The 14,840-nt window shown below is 40.3% G+C and overlaps 2 protein-coding genes across 6 annotated transcripts in view; one reads left to right on the top strand and one right to left on the bottom strand.

The window, feature by feature from the left end:
• Positions 1–10,457, bottom strand: part of LOC107653187 (L-threonine ammonia-lyase) — a 19,463-nt gene extending 9,006 nt beyond the window's left edge. Inside the window, exons 1-6 of the mRNA XM_016439852.1 lie at positions 10,365–10,457; positions 5,348–5,919; positions 4,315–4,521; positions 4,172–4,226; positions 3,257–3,373; positions 799–1,034 (exon numbers count right to left, since the gene is read on the bottom strand). Coding sequence (XP_016295338.1) covers positions 799–1,034; positions 3,257–3,373; positions 4,172–4,226; positions 4,315–4,521; positions 5,348–5,919; positions 10,365–10,457 — 1,280 coding nt within the window. The remainder of the gene's footprint in view (positions 1–798; positions 1,035–3,256; positions 3,374–4,171; positions 4,227–4,314; positions 4,522–5,347; positions 5,920–10,364) is intronic.
• Positions 4,168–14,840, top strand: part of LOC107653193 (uncharacterized) — a 16,217-nt gene continuing 5,544 nt past the window's right edge. For 3 of the 5 annotated variants that reach the window (XM_016439860.1, XM_016439859.1, XM_016439862.1), the window contains exons 1-4: positions 4,168–4,542; positions 11,803–11,879; positions 11,958–12,025; positions 13,980–14,050. In XM_016439860.1, the coding sequence (XP_016295346.1) occupies positions 4,222–4,542; positions 11,803–11,879; positions 11,958–12,025; positions 13,980–14,050 (537 nt within the window). In that variant the 5' untranslated portion in view covers positions 4,168–4,221. Of the gene's footprint in view, positions 4,543–11,802; positions 11,880–11,957; positions 12,026–13,979; positions 14,083–14,840 lie in introns of all 5 variants that reach the window. The other 2 variants (XM_016439857.1, XM_016439858.1) reach the window with 1 other exon arrangement.

Raw genomic sequence — 14,840 nt, 5'->3', positions numbered from 1 at the left:
AAGTAAGTAACGCATTTTAAATTTACAAGAGAATATCTGAGTTACTTTTTCAAATAAGTAACGCTAGTTACTTTTTTTTCTCCGATTTATTGATTGACAGCCCTGGTGTTGCCATGGTGACAGAAATCAGAAGATGTTACTGTAGTTCTAAAATAAATATGAATATGCATTAATTCATCTCACTAACAAAAAACAAAAAACAGATTCAGTATTCCTCAAAATGAATAAAAATAATGCAACTCAGAATATGACGCAAACCTGCAATAATTAAATGTTAAACAACACAAATCTGCTTTATGTATTTAATCCCATTCTATTTGCTTCTGAGCTTCGATGATCCAGTTCAACCGTACTAATAAGCACAAATTACTCTAGACAAACATCTGTGTGTCTTTGTTTATTGCTGAAGTGTGTTGAAATGTCTTCTTCTGCGTTCTACTGTACGGACGTAAATGTACTTTCCCTTCAGCCTGAGGCTTATTCATTTCACTTTTGGTGTGAAAGGCTTTTATATTTGCCAAAAATAGAACTTTTTTATTTTAAAAACAAACAAGCAAGCCCTGTCCAGATTTAAAAAGTAACGCAAAAGTAACGTAATGCATTGCTTTCCATAAAAAGTAACGAAGTAACGTAGTTACTTTTGTATGGAGTAACGCAACATTGTAACGCATTACTTTTAAAAGTAACTTTCCCCAACACTGGTTATAGTTGCATTTACTGTAGCTCTGATGCATGCAGATATTAAGATCATATAAACATAAGCCATCTGATCTAGATCTCCTCAGATGTGAGACTCACTCCTCCAGACACAGGTATCCGTTCTCTCGGTGTCTGGCGTGGCTGATGGAGTCTCGAGCCGTGCTGCTGTAGGAAATAACCACAGCGCCGTAGTCTCTGTACATGCGCAGGCGCGGAGGAGAGCAGCACGCCGGCATGACGACGAACACCGGGACCCGCAGCTCCACCGCGTGATACGCCACGGCCTTCGAGAAGCTACAGTCTGTGGCCACGATCACACCCTTCCTCTGCTGACCCTGGAGCAGTGTACAATACTACATTTAATGTGATGAAAACCAGAAATTACAGTAGTCGCACAGCAGGCACGTGCACAGGTAGGGCTCAACCTGTGCAGAGCACATGCCCTTTTTGTCCTTACACTCCGAAGTGCCCTTTTTTTTTAGTTTTTTTTTTGTTCTTCTTCAATAAATCAATGCTATTGGTCACCCTTTACGTCTGTCTGTCTGTTTTATAATATATTTAGCGAATGAAAGGTATTCAAAAGAGTTTGTGACTAAATCTTGTTGGATCCGCTCAAACTGTCAGTCAAACCTCATAACTCCGCCCCCTGTCTTGACTGACTGAGTGCAGTGAACTGAAGTTCCACAGCAGAGCAGCTGAACGTCTTGCAAGAGTAAATAAATATCTTCTTGCTTGTATAAGTATAGCGTTGTCTTTACGCAAGAAACACTAGTATGTCTACTGTATAAAGGCTCATGTTTTATGCATTTGAGGTCTGAGACCGGACCTGCGGAGAGAGGGCATTTGCCATCTAAATTAGTCATAGCCAATAGCCTACACTTAAATAGCATTTGCATACAGTAGCATTTCATCTTTTATAAAATGACATTTTGGCCAAACGTATTTTACAACAGGAAAACCTGAGCGCCCATATAGCCACATCAAACTTTGTAACCTGTTGATCAAAACGTAATGTGATGATTAAATGATGCCGTTTTAATGATGGACAAGTTGCACATTTGCACACACATTCGCTGGTCAAAAACCCGGCCATAACTGCATTTGAGTTTGACACAAAGCTACTGAGTGTTCCTTGTCAGCTAGGTAAAATATATTTCTAAGAAAATTTAACATTTAATCATATTATATATGGTCACACTCACAGCATGGTTAATGTTTACGATGTTAATATGCATGTATTTGCTAGCTAGCTAATTTTTGAATGTAGTATTCTATACTCTCCGCTTATCATTAAGATGTGACCAGTAAAAAAGGGGGGGGTGCCCTTTTTCAGTTTCAGCACATGCCCCTCAAAAGGTCTGTGCACGGCCCTGTCGCACAGTATCACTCAGGTTTGTTTTTGTAAAATTAAATATAATGTCTTAAACAGATGATAATAACAAATATACCCCAGCGACTTAACACTGCTTTTGTGCTGCAGGGACACAGATAATTATTATCAAATTAAACATAAAACATAATATCAGTTATAGTATATCAGTTCATATGATCATTATAATCATTCTAATAATAGATGAAATTGCACTACAAAAATTCACACGTATCCAGTTTTATTTTTATAAATTAAATAGAACATATATTAAATAAATGCTAGTAAAACAGCACTGCTGTGCAAATGTTTGCTATTTAATATCTAGTTTCTTGACACATATTATCATATTAATTACAATATCAGTTTAATTGTTATACATTCAATATATGATATTATATTTAGTATTTTATTAATATGTGTCAGGAAACCATAAATTACATTAAAAAATGTGCACAGTAGTGCATATGGTATTATATTTACATGGTATCATTCAGTTTTATTTCTATAAAATTAAATATATATTAAACATGAAAATAAAACTGAATTTTTGTAGTTTAATTTCTGGTTTCTTCTCACATATTATCATTAAATATAATATCAGTTGTATTATTATATGTTTCATTTATGATATTATGTTTAGTATTAAAATAATATATTTAAAGAAACCCCAAACTTAAGATTTGCGCTGTAATGCTCAGTTTTATTATCATATCTTTAATATATAATATTATATTTAATATTACAATAATATGTCAACAAATCAGAAAAATCCATTACAAATGACAAAAATCCACATTTTAGTAAATTACATATCATATGTTAAAAATATGATAATAAAGGCACTAAATTGTGAATTTTTCTAATTTAATTTCTGGTTTCTTGACACATTATTATCATATCAAATATAATACTCCTTTTATTATATCTTTAATATGTGCTCTTATATTTAGTATTGTAATAATATATGTCAAGAAACATAAGTCACACTTACAACTAAATCACAAAATATCAAAGTGAGTGTGTTTATCTGCAGGAGCTTTAGTCTTCGTTTTTAGCACTAAATCTGTTGTTTTATGATAACTGATCAGTCTTCTTCTGCATCAGATGCACTGTTTGTAACTGAAGTGTGTGCATGACTCGTGTGTGTCTCTGTGAGCTTCTGTATGTGTGTGTTGAAGGCCTGACCTGTTTGAGAGAGGACAGCAGGTACAGCGCTCCTCTCTCCTTCACTGAACCCGTGTAACGCAGAAGCTCTTTCTTCAGGAAGATCTCCATGCCGTGCTGTTTGGACAGTCTGGAGTACTGCGGGCAGAGCGCACACCTTCATGAGTTTGACATCAGAGCGCTGGAAATGCTTTACAATGTACAGAATGTTAGAAAATAATATACTTGAATTTGAATTTGCCAATTGCTGATTGATATGCAATGCAGAGTTATTCAAACAGGATGAGAAAAATTATATATTTTGATATATCGCCCTGATTAATCAATATTTATTTTGTTTAATTGTGGCTGATCAAGCTGTTCTATGTAGCTAGTATGCATAACAAAATGATTTCTCTGTGCCAGGTTTGACTAATGATCAACATTTACAAAATGTAGTATTTAATGATGTTTAAATACATATGAAAATGCAAAGCCTAATGAAAGTACAAATGTGACCCTGGAGCACAAAACCAGTCATAAGGGTCAATTTTTCAAAGGCTGAATAAATAAGCTTTAAACACAAAGCTTATAGTCATTATAATCATTGGTACAACCCTCCCTTCTCTCCAAGAACTGTTGTGTGTCTGTGAGTGTGTCTGTGTGTGTGTCTGAGAGTGTGTGTGAGTGTCTGTGTGTCTGTGAGTGTGTCTGTGTGTGTGTCTGAGAGTGTGTGTGAGTGTCTGTGTGTCTGAGTGTGTGTCTGTGAGTGAGTGTGTGTCTGAGAGTGTGTGTGTATTTTTCACGGTAAAGTTCTGGCAACCACAGCTGCCGGTATTTTACCGTAAATTTAACAAACTTTTTTTACAGTGTGAGTGTGTGTGAGTGTCTCAGTGTCTGTCTGTGAGTGCGAGTGTCTGTCTGTCTGTGTGTGTGTGTGTGTGTGTCGTAGTGTACAGGGTGTTTTCTGAATCCCGGCCTGCTGGAGTTTGAAGGCTGCGGCGCTGATGTCCTCGAAGCGCAGATGTTCAGGAGCAGCTTTGGCTGCTGTCTTGCTCTCTCCGCTCTTCTTCACGGCCGGTTTGGGTGTGGACATTAACTGGACCTCCGGCGGTTCGGAAACGCTGGTCTTGAAGACCTTCACGTCTCCATTGAGGTACTCCTCGGCTCCGAAGTCCTTCAGGCGTTCTGGGCAGATGAGCGTGGAGCGGCGACCCACTCGACTGTTCCCGATCCGGCCGTCTTTAGCGCACGGGCCGCTGTGGAAGGAGCAGTCGGGTTTGGAGGAACCTCTGCGCTGCTCCGCACTGTCCCAGGAAAAACAGAGAGTAACTCTACTCTACTAAACCTGCTCTAGAAATACTGTGACTCTAATGAGAAGTTATCAAGTCTAAACCTGAAACTACAATTAAAACCAACAAAAAATATTGTTACTTGAAATAAACATTAACTAAAATAAAATAAAATGTAAAAATCCTTTTATTTGCGCTAGTAGCCAATTTCTCGTTTGAATTTAGTTTAACTTGATCTACTAAAATAACTAAAAATACAAATACAAAAAAACTTTATAGACAAATAAAACAAAATCACACAACAAAGTTACTAAAACTTGAAAATTAAAATTAAAACAATATAAAAATAAAAATAAAAACTATTATTAAAATATAAATAAAAAATAGTATTTCAATGATACTAAAATAGCATAGGTATGTAGGTCCCATTAATTAACATCCGTTAATGCATTAACTAACAATGAGCAAAGCATTTATTACAGTATTTAATAATCTTTGTTGATGTTAGGTAATAAAAATACAGCTGTTCATTGTTAATTCAAGTTAGCTCAGCTCCATTAAATTATATTAATAGATATGACTTTTGATTTTAATAGTACATTAGTAAATGTTGAAATTGACTTAATAAATGCTTTAATAAATGAATCCCAGCCACGTACAGACGCTTAAGTGAAGTTAATAGTGTTTGAGTGTCTCTGGTCATGTGTGTCCAGCACTGAAGTCTATTAATATCCGAGCTCTGCAGGTCTGACCTCTCGCCTCATTCCCACATCACAACATCTCTGTTATTGTCGTGCATTAATAACTTTTTTCAAGATGTTTGAAGCTCTCTCTGTCTCACATGTTTACCGTGGCAGGAAGAGGAGGATGAAGGTGAGGAAGAGTCTGAGGAGGATGCAGACTAAAGCTTGGAGGAGCGACAGGAGAGTGGCGTTCTCTGTGAGCTGTGGGAACGGAGGCAGAGCTACGGATGAGGACGGTTCTGCTGGGTCTACAGGAGCTTTGGAAAGCGGGTGGAGGAGCATCAGCCCTCTTTGCAGCTCCAGCTTGAGACCTGCTAGGTTTTCTGGGAGCGGGATGAGGAGCGGGATCTGCTGAGGGTTTGTCCATGTGTGATGGAGATGAAGCCTGGTGTCTCCGTGTGAGTTCTGGTCCAGGTTTGTGCGTCTCAAGGGTTTTACGGGCAGGTGAGTGTGAATCAGTGGATGGAGGAACCACAGGATGGGAAGGAGAACACAGAGGAACCGCTACATGCTGGTGAAACTCCACACCAGTCACATCACGTCTCTCAGACTCAGGAGGACACTGGGAAGACTCTCTAAGGGTTTCAGATGTGCACGCTACGGTTTCCCACCTCTGCCAGAAGGGATCATATTCCTCGCTGTCATTAAAGTTCCTCCGTGTCTCCTGCGCCTACAAGCCGTCGTTCACAAAGTTAGCAAAAAATTGCGCTGCAAAATTCATCCTGGACTCAAGCTGACATGAAATACGAAGCTCAGCAGTATTGTCCTCTTTCTCAGGCGTCCTCCACAACATTAGGTTACTGCTCAGGGTTATTTAAGGAGGGATTAGCCATAATCACACGCTGGAGTCTCTGGGGCCCTTCCAGCCCTCCAGGACTCCACCTACAGCTCTATTCCTGTATCAGACCCGGGTTAAACCCCCCCCCTCACGTGGTCTAATCAGACTCTCTAAAGGGATAGATGAGGACTTTGTCCAGCAGAAAGTGTCCTCCATAAGACCTCAAGCTCTGACTTCTAGGACAGGCCAAATCCTCCTCAGACCGGATTTCTTTTGTGTTTGGTTGCTAGATATTGCTGGGGTTTTCTGGGTGGTTGTTAGGGTGTTGCATAGCTGTTCTGTATCATTGCTAGGGTGTTCTGTGTGGTTGCTAGGGTGTTCTGTATGGTTGCCAGGGTGGTCTATGTGGTTACTAGGGTGTTCTGTATGGTTACTAATGTGGGGTGAGGGGTTGCTAGGGTATTCTGGGTGGTTTCTAGGGTGTTACTAAGGTGTTTTGTATGGTTGCTAGATGTTACTGGGGTTTTCTGGGTGGTTGCTAGGGTGTTCTGTGTGGTTTCTAGGGTGTTGCTAGGATGTTCTGTTGGTTGATATGGTGTTCTGTGTGGTTTCTAGGGTGTTCCTTGTGGTTGCTATGTATTGTTAGGGTGTTCTGGGTTGTTTCTAGGGTGTTCCTTGTGGTTGCTATGTATTGTTAGGGTGTTCTGTGTGGTTTCTAGGGTGTTCCTTGTGGTTGCTATGTATTGTTAGGGTGTTCTGGGTTGTTTCTAGGGTGTTGGTAGGATGTTTTCTGTGTGGTTGCTAGATATTGCTGGAGTTTTCTGGGTGGTTGTTAGGGTGTTGCATAGCTGTTCTGTATAATTGCTAGGGTGTTCTGTGTGGTTTCTAGGGTGTTCTGTATGATTGCCAGGGTGGTCTATGTGGTTACTATGGTGTTCTGTATGGTTACTAATGTGGGGTGAGGGGTTGCTAGGGTATTATGGGTGGTTTCTAGGGAGTTGCTAGGGTGTTTTCTGTGTGATTGCTAGATATTGCTGGGGTTTTCTGGGTGGTTGTTAGGGTGTTGCATAGCTGTTCTGTATCATTGCTAGGGTGTTCTGTGTGGTTGCTAGGGTGTTCTGTATGGTTGCCAGGGTGGTCTATGTGGTTACTAGGGTGTTCTGTATGGTTACTAATGTGGGGTGAGGGGTTGCTAGGGTATTCTGGGTGGTTTCTAGGGTGTTACTAGGGTGTTTTGTGTGGTTGCTATATGTTACTGTGGTTTTCTGGGTGGTCACTAGGGTGTTGCTTGGTTCTGTGTGGTTGCTAGGGTGGCCTTGTGGTTGCTAGGGTGTTCTGGGTGGTTGCTATGGTGTTGCTATGGTATCCTGTGTGGTTGCTAGGGTGTTCCTTGTTGTTGGTAAGTATTGATAGTTTTCATGTGACGTCACACCCTTGTAGGAACGGCTTTGTGGAATAGTGGAATAGCTTTGCTCCACTGACTGACAGTTATTTTTGCTCAGTTTGCATTTAGTAGTAATGTAGTAAAACGCAGATATTAAAAGGTTCTAGGGTGTTGGTAGGATGTTTTCTGTGTGGTTGCTAGATATTGCTGGAGTTTTCTGGGTGGTTGTTAGGGTGTTGCATAGCTGTTCTGTATAATTGCTAGGGTGTTCTGTGTGGTTTCTAGGGTGTTCCTTGTGGTTGCTATGTATTGTTAGGGTGTTCTGGGTTGTTTCTAGGGTGTTGGTAGGATGTTTTCTGTGTGGTTGCTAGATATTGCTGGAGTTTTCTGGGTGGTTGTTAGGGTGTTGCATAGCTGTTCTGTATAATTGCTAGGGTGTTCTGTGTGGTTTCTAGGGTGTTCTGTATGATTGCCAGGGTGGTCTATGTGGTTACTATGGTGTTCTGTATGGTTACTAATGTGGGGTGAGGGGTTGCTAGGGTATTATGGGTGGTTTCTAGGGAGTTGCTAGGGTGTTTTCTGTGTGATTGCTAGATATTGCTGGGGTTTTCTGGGTGGTTGTTAGGGTGTTGCATAGCTGTTCTGTATCATTGCTAGGGTGTTCTGTGTGGTTACTAGGGTGTTCTGTATGGTTACTAATGTGGGGTGAGGGGTTGCTAGGGTATTCTGGGTGGTTTCTAGGGTGTTACTAGGGTGTTTTGTGTGGTTGCTATATGTTACTGTGGTTTTCTGGGTGGTCACTAGGGTGTTGCTTGGTTCTGTGTGGTTGCTAGGGTGGCCTTGTGGTTGCTAGGGTGTTCTGGGTGGTTGCTATGGTGTTGCTATGGTATCCTGTGTGGTTGCTAGGGTGTTCCTTGTTGTTGGTAAGTATTGATAGTTTTCATGTGACGTCACACCCTTGTAGGAACGGCTTTGTGGAATAGTGGAATAGCTTTGCTCCACTGACTGACAGTTATTTTTGCTCAGTTTGCATTTAGTAGTAATGTAGTAAAACGCAGATATTAAAAGGTGAAATTCAGTAAACACCTTATTGATTATGTATATTTTGTACAGGCAAGCAGATATACCCAGAATATAAACACAATGTGCAAAGTTTCACATTAAATGGTTTCCCATAGAAAACCATTATAAGGAAAACACTGAACCATTAAGTGGATTGCGTTCATATTCCGGCCTCATTTGCTTGCCTATGTAAACTGCGCATCATTAATATGGTGATTAGTAGTAGTAGTATACTTTATTGTCCTCAAGAGGAAAATTGTTATGGACTACATGTTGCTGCAGACATACAATAAACATATAAAAACAAAATTAAGTAAAATCATGAAAATAAAATCAAGATGAACTCTTGTTATACAACCGCACCGATACAGGTACAAAGGAATTCTTATATCGATTTAACTTACACATTGGGATTCTATATCTTCTACCAGAGGGAAGTAGTTCATATTGTAAATACAAGAAATGAGTTTGATCACCAAGAATCCTCTCTACCTGATTAAGAACACATTCCTCATATAAATCTTGAAGGTTAAAATGTTCATCATGCCCAACAATTCTCCATGCTGTCAATAACAGCTGCATCAACTTAGATTTAAACTGTACTGATAGGTTACCGAACCACACTGTGATACCATACCTAACAATACTAAGTCATCAAAAATAGAAACAGTATTTCTGAAAGACTGCATATTAGTTATAGATTTCATAGAGATTACTGAATTTGATCTTTTAATATTACTGTTTTAAATATATTAAGGCACTTTAAGTGTTTTTACAGCGTTTTGTCGCACTGTTTAATGATTGAAATATTGCCGCAGGTGCTTAATATGGATTGCAAATGGCCAAAACTTGTTTTATTCTTCTGAGAGGTGATCTAAATATTTGCGGCTGGGAAACCGATGGAAATTTGAGAGGCTTGTGCTGCAGTTCTATGAATGTTTTGCCCTCCAAGGCTTTGAGCCGGTCACGTGACTGAAAGCTATATGAATTGTTAGGGGGTTCTGTGTGGTTGCTAAGTGTTGCTAGGGTTTTCTGACTAGTTGCTGGGGTGTTTTCTGTGTGGTTGCTAGATATTGCTGGTGTTTTCTGGGTGGTTATTAGGGTGTTACATGGTTGTTCTGTGTCATTGCTAGGGTGGTCTCTGTGGTTACTAGGGTGTTCAGTATGGATACTTGTGTGTTCTGTGTGGTTGCTTGGGTGTTCCTTGTTGCTAAGTATTGTTAGGCTGTTCTGTGTGGTTGCTAAGTGTTGCTAGGTTTTCTGTATGGTTGCTAGGATGTTGCATGGTTGTTCTGTATCGTTGTTAGGGTGGTCTATAAGGGTGTTCTGAGTGGTTGCTAGAGTATTTTGTGTGGTTGCTGTGGTTTTCTGGGTGGTTGCTAGGGTGTTCTGTGTGGTTGTGAGGTTCTTCTTCCTGTCTGGTGTTCAAGAGTGTCCTGTATCCTCATGTCTCTGTGATCCTCTGGTCTGTAGATGTGGCTTTGGTTCCTCTAGGATTTTTAAGCTCTGGTCCAGCAGGTGAAAATGGTGTGTCTGATCACATAGTAAAGTATCAGCACACTCTCCTCAACACACATGATTTGAGGAATCACTCACATTTGCAGCACAAACACAACACTTACACACTCAACTGTATTACTCTGTGCTGGAGGTTTCAGCACATCACTGTCAGTTGCCCTGTTTGCTTTCAGACCCTGTTGCATGGTTAAATAAAAGAAATCTCAGACGTTTTATTTTGAAACATCATGCATTGAACTCTGTCCAGAGCGTTTTCATGCATATTGCCATTATTCACCCACAGGTCATGTTTTATGGAGCTCGTTATGAAATGTTTCCTTTTGCCTCTTTTTATCCGGCATGATGCAGACGAGATTTACAGACGAACACTAACCCCAGACATCACACCTGACAGCTCCAATACAAGGGCTGAAGAAGATCCCAAAGCAGGATCATTGTTGTCCATGTCCGTCCCCCTGATGACCATTCCAGGAATAAGAAAAGGATAGAAGTCCAGCCAAGAGAGAAGTCAATACGGAGACGGAGCCAAGAAATGCTTTCCAGCAGATTCTAGCAGTGGGACGGCATAAATTATTTAATACTCAGAAAGTTTGGAAGAATTGACTTCCCTTGAGAACAAATAGATCTGCGTGTTTGGAGGAACCAATCGCAGTTAATCAGGCAGATTTAATCAAAACACAGAGGAGAAAATCAAAGATAAGAGGAGCAAATCTCTCTGTGAGATCAGCTATCAGTGAGTCTGCGTTTGTCTGGTCAGTCCCGTAAGCACCATTGTGGATCCTTCTCTCTTAAGGAGCTTTGCACATATTGTACGTGGTGAACTTTACCCGAGAATACCAGCGGCTGAACTCTGCTGCTACAGTCATACTAAGCTACAGGGGTCAGATTTGACTGATCGCGGGTGGAGAGTAAGAAGAGATGACTGACAGAACATGCTGGAGGATTTGCTGCACTACAGATCCTGAGCTCATTGACAAATATCTGGTCTTGTAAGATGTGCTCCTTCAGTGTGCGTGACCGCAAAACCGAAAAGTGAAAGTTGCTAGGGTGTGTATGTGGTTTCTAAGGTGTTGCTAGGGTGTTCTGGGTGGTTGCTGTGTGTTGTTAGGGTGTTCTCTCTCACTGAGAGAGAGAGTGTGTGTGTGTGAGAGCATGTAAAGTTATATTAACAGCGTAATCAACGGCTCAGGGCTTCTCAAACTGGGGTTTTTGAGTTGATGAAAAGCTAATAATAAAAAATAATAATTTTTAAAAATAATGGAAAATTAGAATTAATAGTTAAAAAATAAAAACCATCAAAATAAAACACTTACAGAGAAAAGTTTCTCTTATAGAGAAAGTTGCATAAAGTATTGACAAAGGCTGCTTGTTTTGCCAAAACCTTGGTTACAAATAAACAGTGCTTTAGGGAGCGTGCAGTTATATGTTTTCTTTATTTAGTCTGCTCCTTTAACTTGCACCTCAAAAAGGTGTGCGTTTGTTTTACTATTTTAAAGTTTAGCTGCATGTCAAGTGACCTTTAAGTGACATCAGAGAACCATAAAGTGAATGTGTTGTTCATTTAAGTTAATGTTTTGGGCCTTCAAGTAAATGTTTCAGCTCAAAGGAGAAAAAAGTTTGTGAATTGCTGGCTTCTGACTCATGAGTCACGCTCTCTGCTTGAGTTTGTGTCTTCATGTTTCTGTGTGTTTGGCTTCGGTCCTGCTGGAGAGCGTGAAGCAGACCCACCCGCTCTCTCTCACACACACACACACACACACACGGCCCTCCTCCTCCAGATACAGGACACTTTTGTTCTGTGTTTTCATCAGGAGTCCAGTGAATCGAGAGCGAGAGACAGTGTGACAGAAGAGACGCTTCCACAGACGCTTCAGAGCTCAAGTCAAAGGTGAGTGTGAGCTTCTGCTCTTCATTCTCTTGGTTTCTCATCAGTGTTTGTGACAGACGTCACGTCTCTCTCCTGCAGGTCTGTCATGGGCCGCTGGTCGACACGTCTGGCTCTTCTGATGCTCCTCATTGGTCAGATTTCTGCAGGTAAGACACTGGATTGGCTGAAGGTGAGTCAGGTTTGAAAGACGATGGTCTGTAGTTTATGAGTTTGATATGCAGTTGCCGTCTTTGAGGATCATGATGGTGTTTTCAGATGGTTCTCGGGGACTTTTCTAAATCTGAAGCTGTTTCAGTGTGTGTGTGTGTGACTAGAACATCTGGTTCTGATTTGGCATGTGTTGAGACTGACAGAACCGCACAAACACATGAGATTTCACACATGAACTACTGGAGTCCATCCAGAACCCTGAGGCGCATCTGTATCAGCAGATCTTCAGCGTCTGTGATTGATCGTGTGAGATGACGTGATCAGCAGAGGTGATTAGAGTGATGTGTGTGTGATCTCACACTCATGGAATGAACACACACACACACACACACACATGCTCTCATTTTCTCTTTTTATTGGCTCAGGAATCTCTCCATCAAGCCCAGAAGAGTTGAACGAAACAAATGTGTGGCATTACTGCTTCATCAGCGGTTAAAGGGACAGTTCATCCTCAAACCATCGTTCTGTCATCATTCTGTGCTTCTTTTGTGTTCTGAAGAAGAAAGAAAGTCATACCGGTTTGAAACGACATGAAGGCAAGAAAATGAGAACTTTTTGGGTGAAGTTTCCTTTGAAGCTTGAGACAGAATCATTCTGCTTTTCTATAATTGTGGACATGAAGACGCGAACATTATTATTTTGAGTCTTTAGGTTTGTGTGATGGATGAAATGACTGACCTGGAATCAGTTTTGGGGAAAGTTACTTTTAAAAGTAATTCATTACAATATTACGTTAGTCCGTAAAAAATGTAACTAATTGTTACTTTATTTTTATTTGTTTGGAAAGTAATGCATTACGTTACTTTTGCGTTACTTTTTCTCATCTGATCTGGTCAGATCTGTGTACCTTGAACAGCAGATAAACTGACATCAGATCAGCTGCTGGAGGCCAGTGAAAAAGCCTGTCAGTCTTCGTGTGTTTAACAGGGAACATCCTGCAGCACGTAAAAAGAGGATCTATTAAAATGCTGCTCACGACATGAAGTTAAACGCAAAAACATTAAAGACTGTGGAGGTAGGAATCCAGTGGGAAAACTCATGAAACACAACAAACCCTGAGAGCAGAAACACTCCTGTAAAAGCTGCATGAGACACGTGTGTGTGTGTGTGTGTGAGTGTGAGTGTGTGTGTATGTGTGTGCGTGTGCGTGCGCGAGTGCAAGTTTGCGTGTGTGAGTGAGTGTGAGTGTGTGTGTGTGTGAGTGAGTGTGTGTGGGTGAGTGAGTGAGTGTGTGGGTGAGTGAGTGTGTGTGAGAGTGTGAGAGTGTGAGTGTGTGTGTGTGTGTGTGTGTGTGTGAGTGAGTGAGTGTGTGAGTGTGCGAGTGTGTGTGTGTCTGTGAGAGTGTGTGAGTGAGTGAGTGTGTGTATCTGGTATATAATACGTTATGGGGAGAAAACAGTAATAGGATAGTAATAGCAGTACATTTGGAACTTGTGGGGGAACTTTTTTTTTTTTTGGTCCTCATGAGGAAACAAGCTTATAAATTATGCAGAATTACATTTTTTGAGAATCTAAAAATGCCTGTAGTTTTGTGTGAGGGGTAGAGTTAGGGAGAGGGGATAGAAAATACAGTTTGTACAGTAGAAAAACCATGGAATGAACATGTAATGATACGAATACCACTGTGTGTGTGTGTGTGTAACATGAGCTCACATCATCTGTTGCCATCATTATTCAGACAGTCTGTTGTTGTAACTTTATTTCCTTGTGTCCAGATGATTGTTTTCATGTTTGAGGTGAATCTCTGATCCATTTCCAGAAATGCTCCTCAGAGTCCATATGACTCACAGAAACAGTGGAGCCGTGTGATTGATGTTTAATGTGTTTTGCAGTGACTCCAGACTGTAATTCATGTATTAACAGTAGATTGTGTGTGTGTTTGTGTAACAGAGACGAGCAGCAGCTCAAACGCCTGTCAGGATCAGAACGCTCTTCATGACCGGATGGATGCTGTAGAGAAGGTGACGTCACTGAACCAGCTCAGTATCATCAGATCTCCATCAGCGTTTAATCAGACCAAAGTCTGTCTTGAGGCAGTTTGAAGAAAGTCATGTGTCATGTGACCTCTGCTAATGCCAGCGTGTCCTTTACCTCCAGCTGATCACATGTGTCTCGTCTCTCGCTCCTGGAGATCTTTTTTATTATTTCAGCATTAATCAAACATTTCAGTTTACTTCCTGACTTTATCTTATCAGTCATCTCTCCTCAGTTTTTTTTCCAGTCTCATTGTTTCATCAGATGTTTTTGCATCACTCTAATGCCAGCTGAGATCTATGGAAGCTTGTTCATAATTTCTCATAATTCTGACATTATTCCTCTAAATTCTGAGTTTACATCTTGCAAATTTGTAGCTATTTTTCCTCTACATCCTGAGCTTATCTCTTGCAAATTTGTGACTTTTTTTCTCTAAATAGTAAGTTTAAATCTTGCAAATTTGTGACTTTTGCCCTCTAAATTTTAAGTTTATATCTTGCAAATTTGTAACATTTTTCCTCTAAATTTTGAATTTGTCTTGCAAATTTGTGACTTTTCCCCCTCTAAATTCTAAATTTACATCTTGCACATTTTTAAAGGGGTCATATGATGCTTTTTTAAAGATCATTATTTTGTGTATTTGGTGTAACAGAATATGTTGACATGCTTTAATGTTCAAAAAACACATTATTTTTCAAATACTGTATGTTATTGTAAGTCCTCTATGCCCCGCCTCTCTCAAACGCTTCGTTTTCTACAAAGTACCTCCTTCCAACA

The sequence above is a fragment of the Sinocyclocheilus anshuiensis genome, unplaced genomic scaffold, assembly GCF_001515605.1.
Source record: "Sinocyclocheilus anshuiensis isolate Anshui unplaced genomic scaffold, SAMN03320099.WGS_v1.1 scaffold2700, whole genome shotgun sequence".
In the NCBI taxonomy this organism is placed as follows: domain Eukaryota; kingdom Metazoa; phylum Chordata; class Actinopteri; order Cypriniformes; family Cyprinidae; genus Sinocyclocheilus; species Sinocyclocheilus anshuiensis.
This window is presented reverse-complemented; position numbering and strand designations above follow the sequence as displayed.